Raw genomic sequence first — 20,605 nt, 5'->3', positions numbered from 1 at the left:
AAAGGTAGATAAATATGAAAATGTTCGGAATGAAATAAAAATAACAATTTTGTTTTTCCTTTGATGAGTCCCACGTCGGACGGATTCCTTTTGTCTGTTTCAAGTTTATTTTATACAAAAGCTTCGGTCTTTTATTTATCGATTGAGGCACTAGTCTGCCGGGTCAACTAGTCGAGAATAAAACTACAAGAAAATAGCAATTAATATTTTATTATTAGCATACTAAAATGATTCAAACTAAATCATGATTTCTTTATACTTATGATACAAACATTTAACAATATCATCATTGAGACTGACAGTAGCGCTTGCTCGTATCAGCCGTTGCAGTGGGACGTAGCAATGCAACGCTTTTGAATTACCAACTATAATGAACTTGTGCTTCGCTCGAGTCACGCTCACAGCTAATCTCCGATCGTCGTTCAGTATCTCTCCTTCCTATTAAATAAATGAACACTATTACATTTATACAAATATAATTTCACCTTTATTGCTATGTTTAGTGGTGGTAGGACCTCTTGTGAGTCCGCACGGGTAGGTAGGTACCACCACCCTGCCTATTTCTGCCGCGAAGCAGTAATGCGTTTCGGTTTGAAGGGTGGGGCAGCCGTTGTAACTATACTGAGACTTTAGAACTTATATCTCAAGGTAGGTGACGCATTTGCGTTGTAGATGTCTATGGGCTCCAGTAACCACTTAACACCAGGTGGCTGTGAGCACTTCCACCCATCTAAGTAATAAAAAAAATTAATAAATTGACAGACAAGCTAATAAATTAAAGGACTACGGTATATCTCAATATAATTCATCATCAACGGCCAGATATGACGTCGAAGTGTTGAAGTAAAACGGTTGCCCTACTGCGGAAATGGAATAGAACCACGGACGTGGCTGTTTGAGCTTGTGGCTTAAACAGGCCCATTGAAGACCGAGTAAATTCTCACACTCCATGTTTAGTATATTGATTAAAACAATTATAAACCAGGAAAAGGTCAAATATCAAACAACCGTTCGTATTATGAAATGGAATATTAATTCATTTATACATAGCAACACAATACATCACAAAATAAAGCAAATTAGACACTAGTCTAGCCACAAATGCCTATTAACACTACATTTAAAGACCGAATGTATTTAATAGATATTAAAAAAAAAACATTTATGGTGTTATTTGATTCACTAACCTTAACTTTATGATCTTCGCTTACATTCCATTTGGTACACGAATATATTAAAATGGACTTGTCTCTGCCTTGGAACTGATCAACAGTGTTAACTTCTACAGAGTAGGACGCCAGGGCCCTGCGCAGTAGTGACACTTGTTCGCGATATGGCGCTATTATACCTATATTTTTAGATGAAACGCCACCCTGAAAATTAATAATGGTATATGTTTAACAATATTTTTTACCGAATATAAACTTATTGTTTAGATGGGGAACGAGCTCATAGCCCACCCGGTGTTAAGTGGTTACTGGAGCCCATAGACATCTACAACGTAAATGCGCCACCCACCTTAAGATATAAGTTCTAAGGTCTCAGTATAGTTACAACGGCTGCCCCGCCCTTCAAACCGAAACGTATTACTGCTTCACGGTAGAAATAGGCAGGGTGGTGGTACCTACCCGTGCGGACTCACAAGAGGTCCTACCACCAGTAAACTATGTAAATCTGTAACTATGTCAGTGTTAAATTCCAGTTGGCTGGTACCAATCTTTGAAAGAAAGGTTTGCCCAAAGAGGAAATAAGGCCGAGAAATAAAAAAACCCAATTTTTTGTATAATTACTTAGCTAGTAGTTTAGTAGTATCATAATTAGGTAGTGGGCCTTATTATAGCCCGCATGAATAGGTGTTTAGATATAGGATTTAGGTACATATCGAGCTTCTGGATCTGTTTTTACCTTTATACAATTTAAAAAAACAACTTTTTTATTCAATCACGACGAAGGGTTAATAGCAAAACATGACAGATCAATATCTTGAGGTATCATTGAGTTTATACATAGTTCAGAGTTTCAAGCATCGGGTCAACATCGATTACTTGATTCAATCAAATCAAATTTACTGTACAAAAAATTTAATATTTAAAATATAATGTTACATGTAACCTCTTTGAAGCATTCCATCAAGTCGAGAACTAGGCAAGCTTCGGCTTTGTTCCTACACGAGCGGCTTTCATTTTCAAAATCAAACACATTTGTAGATTTCATGTCCAAAAACAATACAGCGTCTTCAGGTTCTGGACTGCAAGCTCTCTTTAACCATTCCGTTTTTGATGATAATTTCTGAAAAATTTTTAGCAATCCTTGATATGACCGACGTTTAAGGTCAGGAGCATCTGTAAACTGTATCTGTATATCCCAACCACATTTGTTGACTGTATTATTAGGTAAATTCATTTACTGATATAAAATGAATGCAAAGGTAAAGATACTACATATTACGAAACGCAAAGATTTTTGATGTTTAAGAAATAAACGTCTGCTCTATGTGCTTAGTGCGAGTTTTTTAACGTTCTCGATAGCGTAAAAGTTAGCTCCTATTTGTATGGAATGGGATCGTTTGCGTACGTTTGCCGCTAGGGGCGCTGTTTCAACTGCATACAAAATTAGGTTAACTTTTACGCTATCGAGAACGTTAAGAAACTCGCACTAAACACACGGTATCATATTAGATATGTGAGAAGCCGCGACAAATAGAAATTTATAGGCCACAATTTAGTTTTTAGTTTTAAATAATCGTTATTCTCAATTTACCTACCATTTATTCTTGAGCGGTGAAAAAAATTTTTGGTCGTGTCGATTTCCACATAAGGCGATTCATCACAAGTGGATGAAAATATTAATATTTAATTAATAAAACATCATTGTTTTTCTCATTACATATTTCGTTTCAATCTTCGAAGACAACCGAGCTAAGGATGCTACCTAATCGCAACTGGTCATCGCGTTTTCCCCCTACTTAATCACTGTTAGCCTAATGGGCTATTTCAACTATACGCGGGCTAGTAGATGACCTCGGTGAACTCAACCTTTAAGACTTTGTTAACTATTGAAGGTCATCACCGCTCATGACATGACTGTTAAAGTTTATTCATTAACAAACCACTTACCATTTCTGTAGTAGATTTCGAATGAGACAGACATAAAAGAAAAAAAAACGTTAACAACTTTATTATCTACGTCGATGCATTCACGGTATTATATGTGATGCCCTTTGAAAATGTAAAAATCGTCGGCTACTTTTATTTTGTTCTCAAAAGCTGAGTGTCAAGAAGAACAGCAAGAATGACAAACATAACATTTTTCTCATGTCTAAGGTAACTTTCGATAAATTCGTTCTACATAATATGATGCCAGCTTTGTTCCCACAAATTATTAAGAGTACCTTTTTAACGCTGGGGAATCCATTTACGGATACCCGGTCGAGGGGGGTAAGAGACCGGGTTATGTCGGACTCCGGCGCCACCAGAGAAGAACTGGGAGAAGAAGAATACCGGGGTCATCCTCTTCTTCGAATTCCTAGAGTACCTACTAAATAAATTCGACCGTGATATCGTTATCATTATATATTATGTACTGTAAGTTTTACCTGCATATCAATACTGAGTGTAGCTAGAGCAACTTGTCCGTTGGCACATTTCAAACGCGAGTCATAAGCTACTTGATTCGCTACATCGGTTATAGCTTGATTCATGCGATACTGCAGATGCAAGGTGCAAGTTGCTTCTTCGTCCATTAATCTGTGGAACAGACTCTCTTCCATGCCGAGACGCCTAAAAAAACATTATCAAAATACAGTAATTATTAGAGATGTTCGTCTGTTAATTACACTAGAAATGAAAATTTACATTCCAGCAGCAAAACTGGTGTCCTGAAAATGTTAGCATGTATTGTTGAGCGGTCAAATTTAAATTTTGAAGACCAAAATTGGAAAAGAGCTTCCGGCCGTGGTGATCGTAATGTACCAGCTTCTTTTAATTAGTTCTTAATTTTAAAGGCAGTGTTTGTAGTACAAGGTATGTAGTATTTATTACCTTATGATTAAGCTAAAAAAAAATTGTACGTGCGGATCGAAATCAGACTAGTGTGGGACTAGATTTATCGAGGAGAATCGGATAGGGGAAAAATTTATTTACAGTCGAATATAAAAATCGATTTGTCCCAACTCCATGCGAGTAATCGCTTTACCACATTCCTAATAATCGTAGCGTTACACAACTTATTAACTGCACGACTCGCACCGGTGATTGACGAACACTCGGAATCCGTTTTTTTCTTCTTCTTTTTTTTCCTACCTAAGCTGAGAGCCTTGAGAGGCTATTTCAGCGTAACCTTAACTAGTAGGTGAGCTCACGGGGCTCAAACCAGGAGCCGTGCTTCGCAGAATCTACCACCGGATCGAAAACGCGACCCACCGAGAAGATCCGGTGAGAAACTCAGTGGGCTGTCTCTGAGGGTTAATTTACTCGTCGAGCCCTTCGTCGCAAGCGACGGGTTCGACGAGAACGATGACCGGGGAATCCGTGAGGAACGGCTGCCATATTGATTGAGGGTTTGTTGTGAATAATGGATTAGTATTAGTAGATTAACCTCTATAGATTACTCTTTACTCCATTAATACATAACAAAGCCATAAGGCTTTTGTAGTAGAAACGCGGTAGACTTCAGAGCGAAGAGGAGCGCTAAACACACCCCGTTTTAGACAAAAGTACTTGAAATAGTAACACATTATGAAAATACGAATCACCTACCGCACTGCTCACATATACATTTGCGCCGCGGTTTCATACGTAATATACTTAATAATACATACAAACCCGAAACAGTTTTTATATCAAATTAATTCTAAACGCGTTCAGTAAGTTATGTAGTACAGGACAGTTTTTTTTTAAATCGGCATAAACTACAAATAGGTACCTTGCGGCGCGACTTTTCACGATAGGCGGGAGTTGTTTGGGATCACCAACTAGCAAGAATCTTCTAGCAGCAAACAGTGGTCTCAATACCGTGCATTGTAATACCTGAACAGAATCAAATAAGCTATTTTAAACACTAACACGCATGCCCTCAATCGTGGCTTAAAACTATACAAAAAATCTGCAAAAAATTTAAAAATCAATCGAAAATAAGCGACCACACCAGTACATATAGTGAATCGTGCGCTATTCCGAACACGATTTCACTAAAAATTGAGCTCGTTCCCTTAAGTATGTTGTGAACATTATCGAAATATCAACTCAATAGAATCACACAATGCTTAAGAAATGATTCTTATCTTTGCTTCGGAGTCCTATTTAATACGTTTAAGCCGTACAAATTACAAAACAAAAAAAAATCGGTATCGCGAATCCGTATCTATGGCACAAAAATAAACTATCACAATGCGCTTAGTTTTTGAGTTTTTTAACGTTCTCGACAGCGTAAAAGTTAACTCAAATTTGTATGGCGTTGGAACAGCGCCCCTAGCGGTAAACGTAGGAAAACGTTCCAACTCCATACAAATTGAAGTTAACTGTTACGCTATCGAGAATGTTAAAAAACTCGCGCTAAGCACGCTGAAGGACTGACCACAAAAATATTAAATAAGATAATATTGGTAGATATTTATAATATATAATATCGTGGTGGATATTAATTAATATTGATATTATTATACCCGTACGTACCTGGGTAGCTTCATCAACAATGCACATGTCGAACGTCGTTCTAGAGAGTATGGCGTGCGTGGACCCCAAACATGTTACACCAATGACTTCCTAAAACAATATTTACACGTGAGGTTATATCACGTGTTAAAAGTTTGTTTATACTCGTAGTATTTGCATTCCCGACAAAATAATCCTAAATTTATTATTATTCTACTAGCTGACCCGGCAGACTTCGTAGTGCCTCAATCGATAAATAAAAGACCTAAACTTTTGGGATAAAATAAACTTAAATGAACAAAAGGAATCCTTCCGACGGGGACACATCAAAAGAAAAACAAAACTGTTATTCTTATTTAATTTCGAGTATTTTCATATTTATTTACCTTTTAAACCTTCTCTGGAATTTCACAAATAATTCAAGACCAAAATCATCCAAATCGGTCCAGCCGTTCTCGAGTTTTAACGAGACTAACGAACAGCAATTCATTTATATATATATATAGATTTTCATATTTCCTATTCCTAAAGCGGGGTAGCATGATATATACAGCGAAACTGAGAAACAAAACTTAAAACAGAACTAATTTGAATTTAGAATTTATCGTCAGCCATAGATAAATTTCGCTTCAAATGGCCAGTATTCGAAAACAGAAACTTCATAGGTAAAAACCTATTATTAGGGAAGCCATAAGCTCCTTAACCGCATCCATGAATATTTGTAATGTCATACTGCCTTTTAAATTTACCATTGAATCGTACAGTCTTGCTAGCTCTTCGACGGTGCGACAAGAAGCTGTTAATTGTTTCTCGGTGCGATGTAGCAGATTTATATCAACACGTGCCGTCGAACCCAACCGCATCACTTTCATAGTCTCTGGTAATCTGCAAACGTTCAATTCGAGTTTAAGAATCGATTTAATTTAAGAATGTTTGCTCTTTTAACATATGGAATTCAATTTGTATCGGTATCATGACCTTCACATGATGAAAGTTGTAATTACTTAATAAGGTGCTTTCTTCTTTTTAGTATCCACTTCCGAATTTACGAATATGTGCTAATAGCAATATAATAAAATCTGTTTTATTTGGCCTCTAAATGTTACTTCAACATAAATCTTTCATTCTTCAAACAAGCTTTGGATAGGGTACTCAGCAGTAGACAGAGTTTTGGCTGTATCCGTACACTGCTGACGTCCATGAGAACGGTAACCACTCAACATCAAGTAGACCGTATGCTCATATGTCTAGAAGGGTAATAATAACAATTTATGTAAATCATAGTGTATGATGTCTTTAATACTCACCTACTCAACAGAGTGTCGACCGCCGAGTGCGTGTGAGCAGTCACTAGTACTCTTTGTTTGAGTCCAACTAGCATTTGTATCAGCACGGAAATGGTTTGAGTTTTCCCTAAATCAAAGAAATATTATTTATAAAAATTTGTCGGCGCATCAAATTTTTTTTATTGCTTAGTTGGATGGACGAGCTCACAGCCCACCCAGTGTTGTAGTTACTGGAGCCCATAGACATCTACAAGGTAAATGCGCCACCCATCTTGAGATATAAGCTCTAAGGTCTCAAGTATAGTTACAACGGCTGCCCCACCCTTCATGCCGAAACGTATTACTGCTTCACGGCAAAAAATAGGCAGGATGGTGGTACCTACCCGTGCGGACTCACAAGTCGTCCTACCATTAGTAAGTTAATTTTATACAGTTTCATATAAATTGGTGATGGTATCTATGGCACTTAACGACAACTAAGAAAAAAAATAAAGATTTATAAATATGTATATACCAGTTCCCGGGAGACCTTGGAGGAGTGCGTAATCCTGGGCAGAAAGAGCTTTTAGTACAGCTCGCTGCTGTTCGATGTTCAGTGAGCGCATGAGCTTGATGCCGAGCCGGCCGACTTCGCGTGGTAGCTTCGCCTCAAACTGAGGTTTCGTTTTGTCTATTATCAAACTGAAAATAAATAAAATATTGTCATTTAAAATGGACCGAACTCTAGACAAACTTGATATTAATATCAACGCAACGTCAATGCCATAATAAAGAGTGTTTCAGAACGTTTTTCGTTTTTGAATTGACTACTCGATACTGCCATATGATCCGGACTTTTTTGGCTACAGAAATGCAGAACCAGTATGGCTACAACCGCAACACCTTTTTCCAGCAAGATGGAGCCACTTCTCATTTTACAAATGACTCATTAGCTGCTCTTCAAGATTTATTCCTTTGAAGAGTGATAGGTCGCCGAGGGGACATCGATTGGCCACGGAGGAGCCCTGATTTAACGCCTGCTGATTTTTTCCTATGGGACTACCTAAAAAGTGAAGTTTACAATCCATTGCCACCTAAACTGAATGTTTTGAAGCAAAGAATCACGGAAGAAATCAACTCTTATTCCAAGAGCGATGCTCCAGCGAATGATTGAAAATTTTAACTCCAGGTTAAATGAGTGTGAACAAGTGAATGGTGCGCATTTGCAAACGGTTGTTTTTCATAAATAAACTTCAAGAACTGCTCTTTAATTTAACAATAAATAAAACGAGTTCTAATAAATATTGTCGTTTTTTATTTAACATCTAAAAACGAAAAACATTCTGAGACACCCGTTACATATGTCAAGATTAAGTTGAAATCTCAGACGCATTAGAATAAGGGTTTTAAATACCGCCCTTAGATCTTATAGTAGTGGCAATGAAGCCATCGATCAATATTTTTGATAATTAAAACTATATGCACCGAGAATATATTGATCAAAACTATAATTACGTTCGAAGCCGCTCCGACCTTTCACTGTATTCAAGCAAGACGCCGAGGTTGGACAGATTTTGTACAATAGTTGAATAAGACTCATACGAATCGATGTGGTACAATGTGTCTTCGCAGAGACGTTTACTCAAGTCTCTGTAAAATAATTAAAATTGGTGACACGCAAATTCGTATTTATAAAATCGATACCTCCAATGAACACTACTCTAACTCAAAATTTTGAAATTTTCGTTTTTCACGCAAATCACTTCACTATTTTAAACGTATTACAAATCATTATCGAAGCAAGAGTAAATCAGCTAGTTACACAAAAAAAAAACCATAAATATATCTGCAATAATAAAGATTTTATTAACTTTTTTTCGTTTAAACGCTCCTCCTGTAAACCTACGAATTTGGAGTTAGCGTAGTGTTCATTGGAGGCATCGAAATTAGATATGATTACGATTTAGTATTTTCTTCGGTCTTCGTGAATCGTAGATATAAAAATACTTTTATGGTTTATATACGGTTCGACTCGTCAGCCGTCCGTGACTCTGAAAAAAACTAAAAAGTATTCGACGCCTCGGAAATAATAACAATAAAGAAAGCCATAAAGTCGTAAATTTTATTTTTATTTTGCTGTGACGTGTGGGCGAGCTCCGGGCCCACCGTGGTTTAGCAGTGACAATCCATAGACGTCAAGAACTTCACCCTTCAAACCGAAACGTGTTAATGCTTCACGGCCAAAATAGGCACGGTGGTGGTACCTACACGTGAAGAATCACAAGATGCTGTATCACCATTAATTTAAGTTTAGTAGTTTTAATCAGACTAATAGCACTACAAGTGAAACTCTTCATGAGTACTGAATAAATCACCAACACGAGATTCGTCTGAAAGTTTTCTGTATTGGTCATTGTCATATGAAAACTATGCCTTATTGTTGTTTACAGACATTCTAAAAGCAATTAATATTTTACCTTTCCAAATGTATCTGCACTTCATCGCTACTAACTGAGCTGACAACTCCCGCGGCTACCCACGGTCTGCCCTCGATACTGACTATTGCGAACTCCCCCTCTTGAGGTCCTTTCTCTCTATTTAATCTAACACCTAAAGTGAAAAAGTTTGCATCAAAATTACGAATGAATTTGAACGTTATAATTTGGCTTTTAGGAACCACATTCATATAACATTGAAAAGGTCAATGTGCTGATGCGCTCGTGGTAGGGGCGCCGCACTGTGGGACGAAAAAGTGCGTGCCGTCTCAAAAAGAGGTTTAGGGAATGTTCGACATTGAATATTCTGTTACTCTGTTATTCTGTTACACATGTCTAGCTGAATGTCTGATACATATCGACGCTTGAAAGGCAAACGTGACTAAGCGACTTTGGTAGGCAGCGGCTTGGCTCTGCCCCTGGCATTGCTGAAGTCCATGGGCGACGGTAATCAGGTGGGCCGTATGCTCGTCTGCCTACAAGGACAATAAAAAAAAAAAAAAAGCGACAATGCGTGAACTTTACAGTAGACTAATTTAAAGTTGAAATACCTGAAAAAAATTCTATTTTAACGAATCTAGCTGTAGGAGTGAAATAATATTAATAGACCTAGAAATATATATTTTGTGCGCATCGAATATGGTTATTGCCTATCATTTATGTACAAAGCAGTTATTGTCGCTTGGACACGTTTGCCTTTCAAGCGTCGATATTATTTTAGCATGTAAACATCACTTTTTTCTAAATAAAACTGACTTGCAAGTTGACGCTCAAGTTAATGTCGATTATGTAGAACAGAATTCCACCAACTTACATGGTCATTTTGAGTAATTTCAATGCACATTTATAAGTGTGATATATGGTTAGAAAGGTAATTTAGTATTCAATTTAAAAATATATTTGAATACAACTATACGCAAAAGATGGATAGGTATTTTTTTTAACAATTTAAAAAAATATATCCGTTTTATAAACTTCAAATAGATTTTTGACAGTTAGCGCTGTCTGCCGATGTCGTCGTTTGAATACCCTCATATAAAGCAACTCATACAAAAGCCAGAGCCAGAAAAATTGGAAGCATTAGTCGGCTAGTCCGGACGGGTATGTACCGCCGTCCTGCCTATTCCTTTTTTTTATGATTGAAGGATTAATGGTGGCCGGTTTTCAGTTTCATCAGGACAGGTGGGCGAGCAAAGGCTCAGCCAGGAGGGATGGGATTTCTGCCTATTCTGCCGCGGAGCAGTCATATGTCCGGTTTCCGAGACTACTACTTTATTCGTATTCCAAACCTGGAGATGGGTAGCGATATTCACGATACGATTTTTTATTTATTTATTGCTTAGATGGAAGAGCTCATTACGGTAACCATTAAACACCAGGCGAGCGGTGAGTTAGGCTGCTTTTAAATAATAAAATAAGTTTTTTAACTAAATCAATATCGACAAAAAACATTAACATAAAGAATTACCTGAACGTCGAAATACGTGAAGATGTTTTTCACCTGATTGCTCCACTGCCTTTATTTTCAGATTGGGAATGCAAGTCCCTCTTTTTTCTCTACAAATAAATATTGCATTGTCACTTAATTAGTTTCATATTATTAAGTATAATTTATTGTTGGAACGTTAAGCTTTATATCAAATTTAGAATAACATACACAAAAAAAAAACGTCAAATGTGGATGGGTATGTCACTAAATTCGCAATAAATTATTTTTTGTTAATATTATATTAGCATCGTCATTCATCAGTTTTACGTACATACTTATAAGCTAACATGAACATGTTTTGTTGTTATAAGAAAATTCTCTTTTCGGAGATCCGGAGCCAGATCAACTTAGATGTAAAATATGTTTTATGTATTACAGTATTTTATCGTTGTATCGATTCTAAAGCTATGCTTTGTTTTACAATACTTAACCTTTTTTCAGCACTCTCAGTCCACAAGGCTTGTAAAGGTGATGAATTCGTTTGAAATTTCTCTTCCATCTTAAGTAAAGCCGTCCAATGAAAGAAATATTTTATGTGACCTTTGGATAAGTGTCCTAGTGCTTGGCCTTGTAACTTTGACAGCGGATGATTTTCAGAGACTGATGGGCCTCCCGAATGCCTAAAAAAGACAAATTTCTTCAACCAACGAGACAACGAGACCCCAGCAAATAGTTTTTACTCCGTCGTCTCCTAACTTAGATATTGTACACTAGTAAATATGGAACAATATTCTGCACTCGCATTTTGACCGTTCCCATTACGAGCCATGTGTTTTAAAATTTTTGCGAAATAAATCACGTGAATATGATTTTTTTTTTTTTGTGATTATTTGGTGATGAGGTTCACATTTAAATTGCAAAACGACAGTGAACCTTATAAATTTGGCAATCTGCGAGGCCCTAAAACAAATATGCGTGGAAAACATGCCAGCGCAAGCTTTTCTGGAACAATAAGGTTTTCACAATGTACATCATCTGGCAATAACGGAACCGCCGATCACTTTATAGACAATGTTAGTATAGCACTTAAAGGCGTCAACCGTTAAGCGTCGATAAATTATTTCGTATTTTTTCAATCTACTTTTTTGATTCGTCAAACCCAATTCACCATTAAAAGTATCTTCCAGAAAGCATATCAAATGTCAAAGTCTGGAATTGTACATTCATTTACATTCATGTACATTCATTACAGTCATTTGTGCAATAGATTTTTTTTTTATTGCTTAGATGGGTGTACGAGCTCACAGCCCACCTGGTGTTAAGTAGTCTCAAGGATAGTTAGAAGTATAAATTACTAAGTTAATGTAACAAGATATTGTATCGCTTACCACAAATGGACAGAACAAATGGATAAGTACGGACATTTAGTGCATGCTCTCTCATGATTGATCGGTTCTGGTAGCTTTTGCTGAAGTAAAAATGAGGCATCTTCAATATCAGTTAACTGTTCTGAAAATATCATGTTTATCTTATTTAGATACCTACTCCTCAAAGAAGTAGAACCTACCTTGTATCTCAAATGAATATCAGCATGATCATACTGTACTTAAAACTATAATTTAATCGGCAAGATTTGAGTTATTAGAGTAGAAGATATCAATATCTATCTAACCTGGATCTGGATCTTTGGGATCTGAAGCGAGATTTTCAACTAACTGATTCCTCAGCATTACCAAGTCGCGCCTCTCTGGGTATCCACAGTTAACCTCCCTCACGTCTACTTTGTCTCTGTAAATATGATGATACTCATCGAAATTTTAATTATTTTTATGACGTACAGCGGTCCGTACGATTACATGGATTACTATCTTTTTTTTTCCTATGCTGATAGCCTTGAGAGGCTATTTCAGCTTCACCCTAACGTGTAGGTGAGCTCACGGGGCTCAAACCGGAGTGATGCTAAAACTGTCCCTAGCAAGAGCAGTGCTTCGCAGAATCTACCGGATAGGAAACGCGACCCACTGAGATGATCCGGCGAGAAACTCAGTGGGCCGTGTCTATGGGTTAATTCGCTCGTCGAGCCCTTCGTCGCAAGCGACGGGTTCGACGAAGACGGTGACCGGTGCTTGTGGTACCTAAAAGCACCGTTAATGTATTGGGAGGATCATTTGCAAGTTATTATACATTCGTAGGCCTATTCATTCGTCGTTATTTACAAAACAATTGCATTTAGTCGTCTAATATACGACATGAATCCACTCCTAATGCTAATCTTCATATTCAATTATAACTTCTATTTACTTCATCTAGTAGGCTACAAATTACCTCAAATAAAGCAACAGTCCACGTTGTAAAGCCACAGTGGGGTCTTCGTTTCTGTGTAAGCTCAGCATCATTCCATACATTACGAGCTGGCCGCGATGTTCTGCCGACACAGATGCCTTTCCACTTTTCAACTCTAAAGGAACTATGGCTTTCTGGAGACCTGGGAAAATAAATCGCATATCAGGTGTGGATTATCACAAACAAAGAATTTAGAAAAAGAAGATGACAGCATAATGACAGAAGTCATTCTGAACGAAGCAATCATATGTCTTAACGTTGAATCATACCACACTAGATACTTAAAAAAACATTTTTGTTAACAATACTCTGATTTCAAAACACCGAATTCAAGTGACAAAGTTATGACAAAGTTAACATTAATGACACATTTAGTTGTAAGTCACTATTGTATTGTATAATGTTGGTAACCATTTAATACCAAATTGAGCCTCGAGGATATTTATGAAAAGTTAAAAATAATAGAATGTATTTTTTCGTCTTCCTACTAATGAAGTACTGACATAATACCTAAATCAAGTCAAGTCACAGACACCACTATATAAGTATCCGGTATATATTAGTATACATATTAGGTCATACATATAACCTAGGCATTTACCGCTTTCCATAAATCTGCAATAGACTCAGCATCACAGTGTGCTCATAGATCGAATGTAATTTAAAAGTCGTTAGCTGTACGTCAGCAGTTCCGCTCTATGAGCCTAGTATTATTAGCGTCACAACTTATAGCTAGTTTTAATTTAAATACATTCTATCTATTTAAAAAAAATATTTATATATTTATATATCTATTTTAAAAAGTTTTTAATGCTTGACCCCACCATTTTTTTCAGGTACGGTAACTTGCAAAGTGGCATCGATCTTCCCTTTCAGTCCTAATTGTGGACAGCATATATTTTCTTCTATATCCAAAACCTTATCAATATGACCGTTCCAGTTTTCTTTGTTATTTTGCATCTGTGTGATAAATATTTTAAATTGATTCAAATATAGACAAAATTTTTAGAAAAGTAAATAACAATCTGTTAACTGTTTGTGCTTTTATCAAAACTAAAATCATTATATAATTGACACCAGAGCGTTTTTATTTATTTATTAACAAATTTCATACTTTAATGTATACTGCTAAGAATTTTTCGATTCATAATGACAGCTGTGCTGTATAATTATTAAAAACAAGGTTGTAAAAATCTGTTCTAAAAAACAATTATTTAAATCAATATCTATTAAGTCTGCGGCAAGTTCAAGAATAAGGTTGTATTAAATTACTCACAATTCCATGACTGGCCTTGGAAACGACATAGCTCTTCATGAAATCATTGAGAGGCTGTATGTAGCACTGCATGCTTGTCCGGGTCTCCTCCTCGGTCATCCCTGCGTCGTACAACATCTGTATGGACTCCCTTATCATTCTATCAGCTTCTAAACGTAACTGAGTTATATCTGATATTTGTTGTGTCAGAGCCTTTTGTACTAGCTCATGTACCATTATTCCAATTGTCATCTACAATAACAAAAACACTAATCGTTATGGGATATGATTTTTTTTTTTTTTTCTGTATCTTATGTTTTATAATCTTGGTTGTTTTGATTCTCGTTGGGAATTTATATGTGTTATATGTAATAATAGTTACTTTGTTTCTCCTGCATATGGGATATGATTAGGACTTTATAGGATATGGACGACATGGTTGATAATAATATAAAAATCTATAGAGTATTTTTATGTATTTTGAAGATCTGGGGCAAACACTTTCGTGCGAAAATGACCTAAAAACCTTCTAGGTGTCCATTTTCAATATAGTACAATGTCATGATATATCCAATCCCTGCTCTATCGCTAGCTTTCACTGAAAAGGAATGAAATCAGGCCATGTCCTGAATCGCGCCAACGACATTTGTATATTAGTAGTTTGCGTATTATTTACATGTCCGAAACAATAATCATAAGGTTGGTTTACCGAATATCCCTCGCTCGGTATGAAAAATCTACCCAAACTACAAATGAAGTCTTGCAAATCATACAACCAAAACGAATAATGATGAACACACGTGAACACGAGTAACAATTAGTGAGACATGAGTTTCATTTACCCGTCAAGAGAAGAATAAAAAAAGTATGTAATTAATGTTATACAAAATAGACAATGATCTATCGTCGACACCCAGCTGCTGATGCTCCGCCAGACTTACAGAGCTCGAGTGCTACTAGTATGACTCAACTGTCACATTTAAAGTTTCCATACAAGATGTTTGTTCACAGCTGAGCAAGATTTTATGATTCAGTTGTACAACGTCACCAGCATTAGTGATAATGCCTATGTGAATATTGAGACAGCCATTATTCAAGATTAACGAGACTTGATGTTCGCGTCATTCACTTATAGATGTCTTTATGCTCTGACAATTACTTTACGCGGTAGGCAGCGGCTTCTGCGGTAGGCAGCGGCTTGGCTCTGCCCCTGGCATTGCTGAAGTCCAAGGGTGACGGTAACCACTCACCATCAGGTGGACTGTGTTCGTCTGCCTAATGGGTGTAGCTATTTACCATAAGGGCAATAAAAAAAAAACACTAGATGTGCCGTGAGCTAGGTCGCCCGTGCACGCTGTCAATACAAAAAAACTCACCGCCGTATTGGCAGAGTCTATTCCTCTCCATCTCTCTTGGAGTACAGCTTTTCGCTTACAAAACACTCCAGCCACAACACTTGTGCTCGATATCAAGTGGTCCGGACGGAGAACGAGCAGCCCAGTTGTGTCGTTTAAATAATGTTGCCCCGTTTCATTTTTAGCTGCAATCACACTGATTATATCGCCCGGACTCAAAGGTATTGATTTCCTGAAAATAAAACACATAACCATCATTTATATAATATATAGCAGACAAATTATTACAATATTGAATTGATTGAGAAATATTAAGAGTTCCCATCCTCAAAAATAAATCAATTATTATATGTATTATATTATTGTGTATGTAATTGTATATCATTACTGTATTAAGAAATGACTAACTAAATAAATAAATATGCAAACTGTGATTGCCCCCACCTTGTCATGAGCTCTAAGCTTCAGTTTTTATAGTACAACAGCTGATGCATCCTTCAAACCGAAACACATTACTGCTTCATGGCAGAAACAGGCAGGGTGGTGGTACCTACGCATGTGAGCTCACAAGATGCCCTACCATCACCAAACTAAGAACTTTTACTCAGAACGCAAGTTTCATTTGCAGTCTAGTTTTAATATAAGGCAGATGAGTAAACTTCCCAAATACCAAATTTCCAAATTTCCATTACATCAGAACTATCAAGTAAATAGTGGAAGTAGCTTTCTAAAACATAGGTCTTTGTACAAGAGTGAAGTACTGCTTCCCTCTGCTAAGAACTGTTCAGCAATTGTTTGAAGTCAACTTTACTTTATCTATGTCATAAAATAATTGCAATTTGTGCAGACGGCATATGAAACTATTATTATATTTCTTTCAGGATGTTATGGAGTTTTTGTTTCACACTTAATCAACATTTACCAGAGTACCTACTGCATGAAACCAGTGAACTCTTGCATAAGATATACATGCGCCCAATCAGTAGAATAACTTTTAAATTTACCAAGAAGAAGAGTTTTTAAAATCTAGTTAACTTTATAATAATCTTTAATATCTGGTTTGAATTAATATATTTAACAAGTATTCGTGAACGAACTCAAAGCCCACCAGAACTCAGGGGCTAAACAGCACATTTAGAATCAAGAATGATCATGATCCTTAATTGAAAATAATAATACAAGTAAATATTAACCATATCCCTTCAACAAAACAAGTGCCAGTCATTTCACCGCTCTTTAAAAAAAGTTCCATTTTGTTTTCATGATTTTTCAAACTGATTACCTCACATCTCTGCATTTTATTCAGATTTAACTTGTCAAAGGCTGCCTGGGAATTAAAAAACGTATATTAGATAAAAGAATTCACTTAAGAAAATTAAAAATTAACCAATACTAAATAATTAAAAAAACTTTATTTTTAATAGCTCAGTTTTGCAAACAAGTTATTTCATATTATCTTATAGGTCACATTGTGTTTTCTGTGAGCTCCATGCTGACTATTTAACTGTCCGTGGGCTATGAGGTATTAAGTCCTACGACCACAATGTCTTTAGCTGGGAGTCAAACATATCAGACTTTCTAATAGATTATTATTAATGTTATTTGTTGAACTAGGTATTATTAGTAATTAAGTACTAAAATGCTTACTGCATCCTCTTCGTGCTCCCAATCATCATTGAAAACATCACTTACATCATCTTGTTCAAAATCTTTTTTGTCAAATGTGAAACATTGTAAATTTGATATATCAGGTAAGCTGTTGAATATTGGAGAATGTTCAAGTTCTGTAAATACATGATCAATTAAAGGATATAATTTTTAACATTAAGGTTTCAAGGGAAACACTGAAACTTTTTTTTTAAAAGTATGTAGCATACTTTAAGCAGAAATAGATTGAATTGAACTGTCTCATTTCTGTTACACTCACTGAGACCTAAACACGATTTTCAAAAAATTAATCAATCTTCTAGCTTTAAAAATCAAAGCATTCTACTTTAGGAGCATTCTTTTTACTATGATATTTCTTGATTTAAAAAAAAAAAAAAAAAACATTTTCACTTTCGGTAAGTAATGTTTTTATTTTAATTTGATTTTTATTACACAATGTTATTCCTTCACTGTGGAAGTAAATCGTGAACCATTGTTAAGTACATATTTCATTAGAACAACTGGTACCTGCCTGCGAGATTCGCACATAGTTACATTACCACATACAAATGCACTGGACACTTAAACTTTAGGTCATTACATCTTCACGGGTTAGATCTTTATGGGTTATAATTTAACAATGAAATTTGAATGTTTTAAGCCCAAATCTGAATAAAGCAAAATAGAACATGTGTATCTAATAATAGTGTTTTAAGTTTTTCCAGCAAAGCAAGAAATTCTATAAGATATTTTGCAAATATTTTTGTGTAAAGAGTACAAAATTATTGTAGTTTTCTATTCCAGGCTGTCAGCAGATTCCGTATTAATCGAACTTACTAAATGTTAACGTTACTTACGTTTTAAAGGATCTTTATTTTCTATTTTAATTTGCTTTAATTTTTTATTCGTATCTGTTTCTTTATTCATTAACTTAAGCTTAACTGGCTGCGAGATTAAGTGATCATTATCGAGGCACGTAGCCTTTCTTTTCGCAGATGGTAAATAATTAGTTTTTCTGGATATTGCGACATTATTAGGACCATCTGAATTTTTGAAAAATGCAGTTATAGGTTCTTGATTTTTCGATGCAGAAGATTCCTGACTCTAAAACCATAAAATCATTTAATAAAAATGTTTACTAAGGACTAAATTTGAATAGTTACGATTAGCCCACCTTTTTCATGCTTAAATAAATAACGGCCGATCTGCATAATCTATATAAGTAAGTACTTTGCTAACTATTTTCTAATTAAAAAAAATGTTTGGCCACAAACCAAATATCACCTATTTATTAAACATTAATTCCCCTGATACATTTAATATTAATATCCCAATATGTATGTGCATATTCACAACACAAATAATAAATAAATATATGTAGGTATCATAGCCATAGTAGTAGTAGTCATAGATTATACACTTAATATGTAGTAGTTCTCAAATATATTAAGTGTATAATCTATGGTAGTAGTAGTTTTATTTTTCCAGATGGAAAGGCAAAGGTGTCGTACCATACAGCCTAATCTTTTATATAAATTTTTTTATTTCATGAAATATGATACTATGAAATGAAATGAAGTTGATTAATAATATGAAACATGACATGATATGAATTGAAATGAGATGAAATGATATAATATGGGATACTTTTGTGCAACATGATAATATGAAGTGAAATGAAATGAAGATGATTAATTTGAGACATCAATCAACTGGGATGTAATTAAATGAAATGAGATGAGATGATATGGGATGAAATATAATCTCAGTAAAATGGTGGTCATTTACTGAGATTTTTTCAGAGGACTTTTTGGAGGATCCTGAGAAGTTACGTCCAGCAGCTTTGTTTCATTTTCCCACATTTGTGCACTGTCACAAATATTAAACAGTTAATATACCACCGTTATTACACATTTAAACCTGAAGAAACACTAAATAGACTAAATAAAACAAATCACACAACTTCACTCCTCGCGTTCCCGCCAAAAAGTCCCATAGCCATAGCACAATAAATAAACAATAACTCGCTTTTTTCTTTCTTCTTTTTGGCTTTTACATATTGATGTGTTTAGCCACTGACAGTAATAAAAGTCGGGAACCAAAGCATGTTAAAATTGTAAGAATTAGGTAACGGAAAGGACAGAGGATTAGGAAGTAAAGGAAAATATGGAATATATGTAGAAATTATTAAACTCGATCATGTTTATATAGAATATATTTTTATTAAATTTTAATATTATTTTCAATTATAAATTTGGATAATAATTTATAACAATTTTGCTTGTCATCATAAAGTAAACATTTAACAGAGGTAGGAAATGGTATTTTGAGGAAAATTAAACTGCTCAAAAAAGAAGATTTGTCATATAGGGGGCAGGTAAAAAATATATGGTTCAAACCCCCCACGCTAGTACCACAAGAACAGGCGTCAGAGTCTATAATTTTAAGCTTAGCAAGGTAGACAGGTGTACAATGATGCCCCAGTCTCATCCTAATTATTATACTACAACACAATTTACTTAATTTTATTTTAAAGAACCATGGTTTACGCCTAATATTAAGTACTAAATAACTCGCCTTCAATTACACCTTTGATTATGGTTCCATCCATTATCCATTAACGTGACGCCCTGGAGTTAATAAGTATAGAATAGTAACTCTATGCGTGACGCACACAAAGCTAATACAACGAACACTTACACTCTTTCATAAACAAACGCTTGCACGCGATTGGTCGGGCACGGCGGCGCGGCGCATACTCTCTACCCAGCAGACGCGTGAATGACGTTATGCAGTAATAATAAATTCATCAAATATTTTTTTCGTTTTTTTTATTAAGTGACTTTATTACTACAATTAAATAAATGCAGTTTATAAGTTAGTACATGAGATGAAAATATTAAAATTAAACTTAAAATCAACACTACTGTGTACAGGGTGAAAGGCAGCTATCCGAAAACTTAAACCATGAACTAAGACCATAATTTTGAGCAGCTATTATTGTTTTTCAGGAAATAAAAAATCGACCTATCATACAAGGTTGGTAAATTCAGCGTGTGTAGGTATGTAATGTAGCAAAAAAGTATTTTCATTTCCTAAAAATCTTTGGTCTGGTCTGACTTCATGGCTTACAACCATTGTGAAATGCATAATGTGACTGTGCAA

The 20,605-nt window shown here is 35.5% G+C and overlaps 1 protein-coding gene across 1 annotated transcript; it reads right to left on the bottom strand.

Annotated features, from left to right (window-relative positions):
• Positions 1 to 194: 194 nt before the first annotated feature.
• Positions 195 to 18,867, bottom strand: LOC101737589 (DNA replication ATP-dependent helicase/nuclease DNA2). Its single transcript, XM_004928834.5, has 23 exons — positions 18,615 to 18,867; positions 18,298 to 18,544; positions 17,441 to 17,577; positions 16,987 to 17,120; positions 15,815 to 16,025; positions 14,460 to 14,690; positions 14,008 to 14,143; positions 13,166 to 13,325; positions 12,513 to 12,628; positions 12,229 to 12,349; positions 11,332 to 11,520; positions 10,880 to 10,968; positions 9,394 to 9,526; positions 8,432 to 8,566; positions 7,452 to 7,618; positions 6,959 to 7,064; positions 6,401 to 6,536; positions 5,673 to 5,762; positions 4,924 to 5,027; positions 3,596 to 3,779; positions 2,113 to 2,289; positions 1,188 to 1,373; positions 195 to 438 (listed from the first exon to the last, which is right to left on the bottom strand). The coding sequence occupies exons 1-23, from the start codon at positions 18,621 to 18,623 to the stop codon at positions 238 to 240; spliced, it is 3,399 nt and encodes a 1,132-aa protein (XP_004928891.1). The 5' UTR covers positions 18,624 to 18,867; the 3' UTR covers positions 195 to 237.
• Positions 18,868 to 20,605: the final 1,738 nt, after the last annotated feature.

This window comes from Bombyx mori, chromosome 16 (assembly GCF_030269925.1).
Source record: "Bombyx mori chromosome 16, ASM3026992v2".
NCBI classification, from domain to species: Eukaryota; Metazoa; Arthropoda; class Insecta; order Lepidoptera; family Bombycidae; genus Bombyx; species Bombyx mori.
Note: the sequence above shows the minus strand (reverse complement) of the source record. Positions and strands in the feature narration are given on the sequence as shown.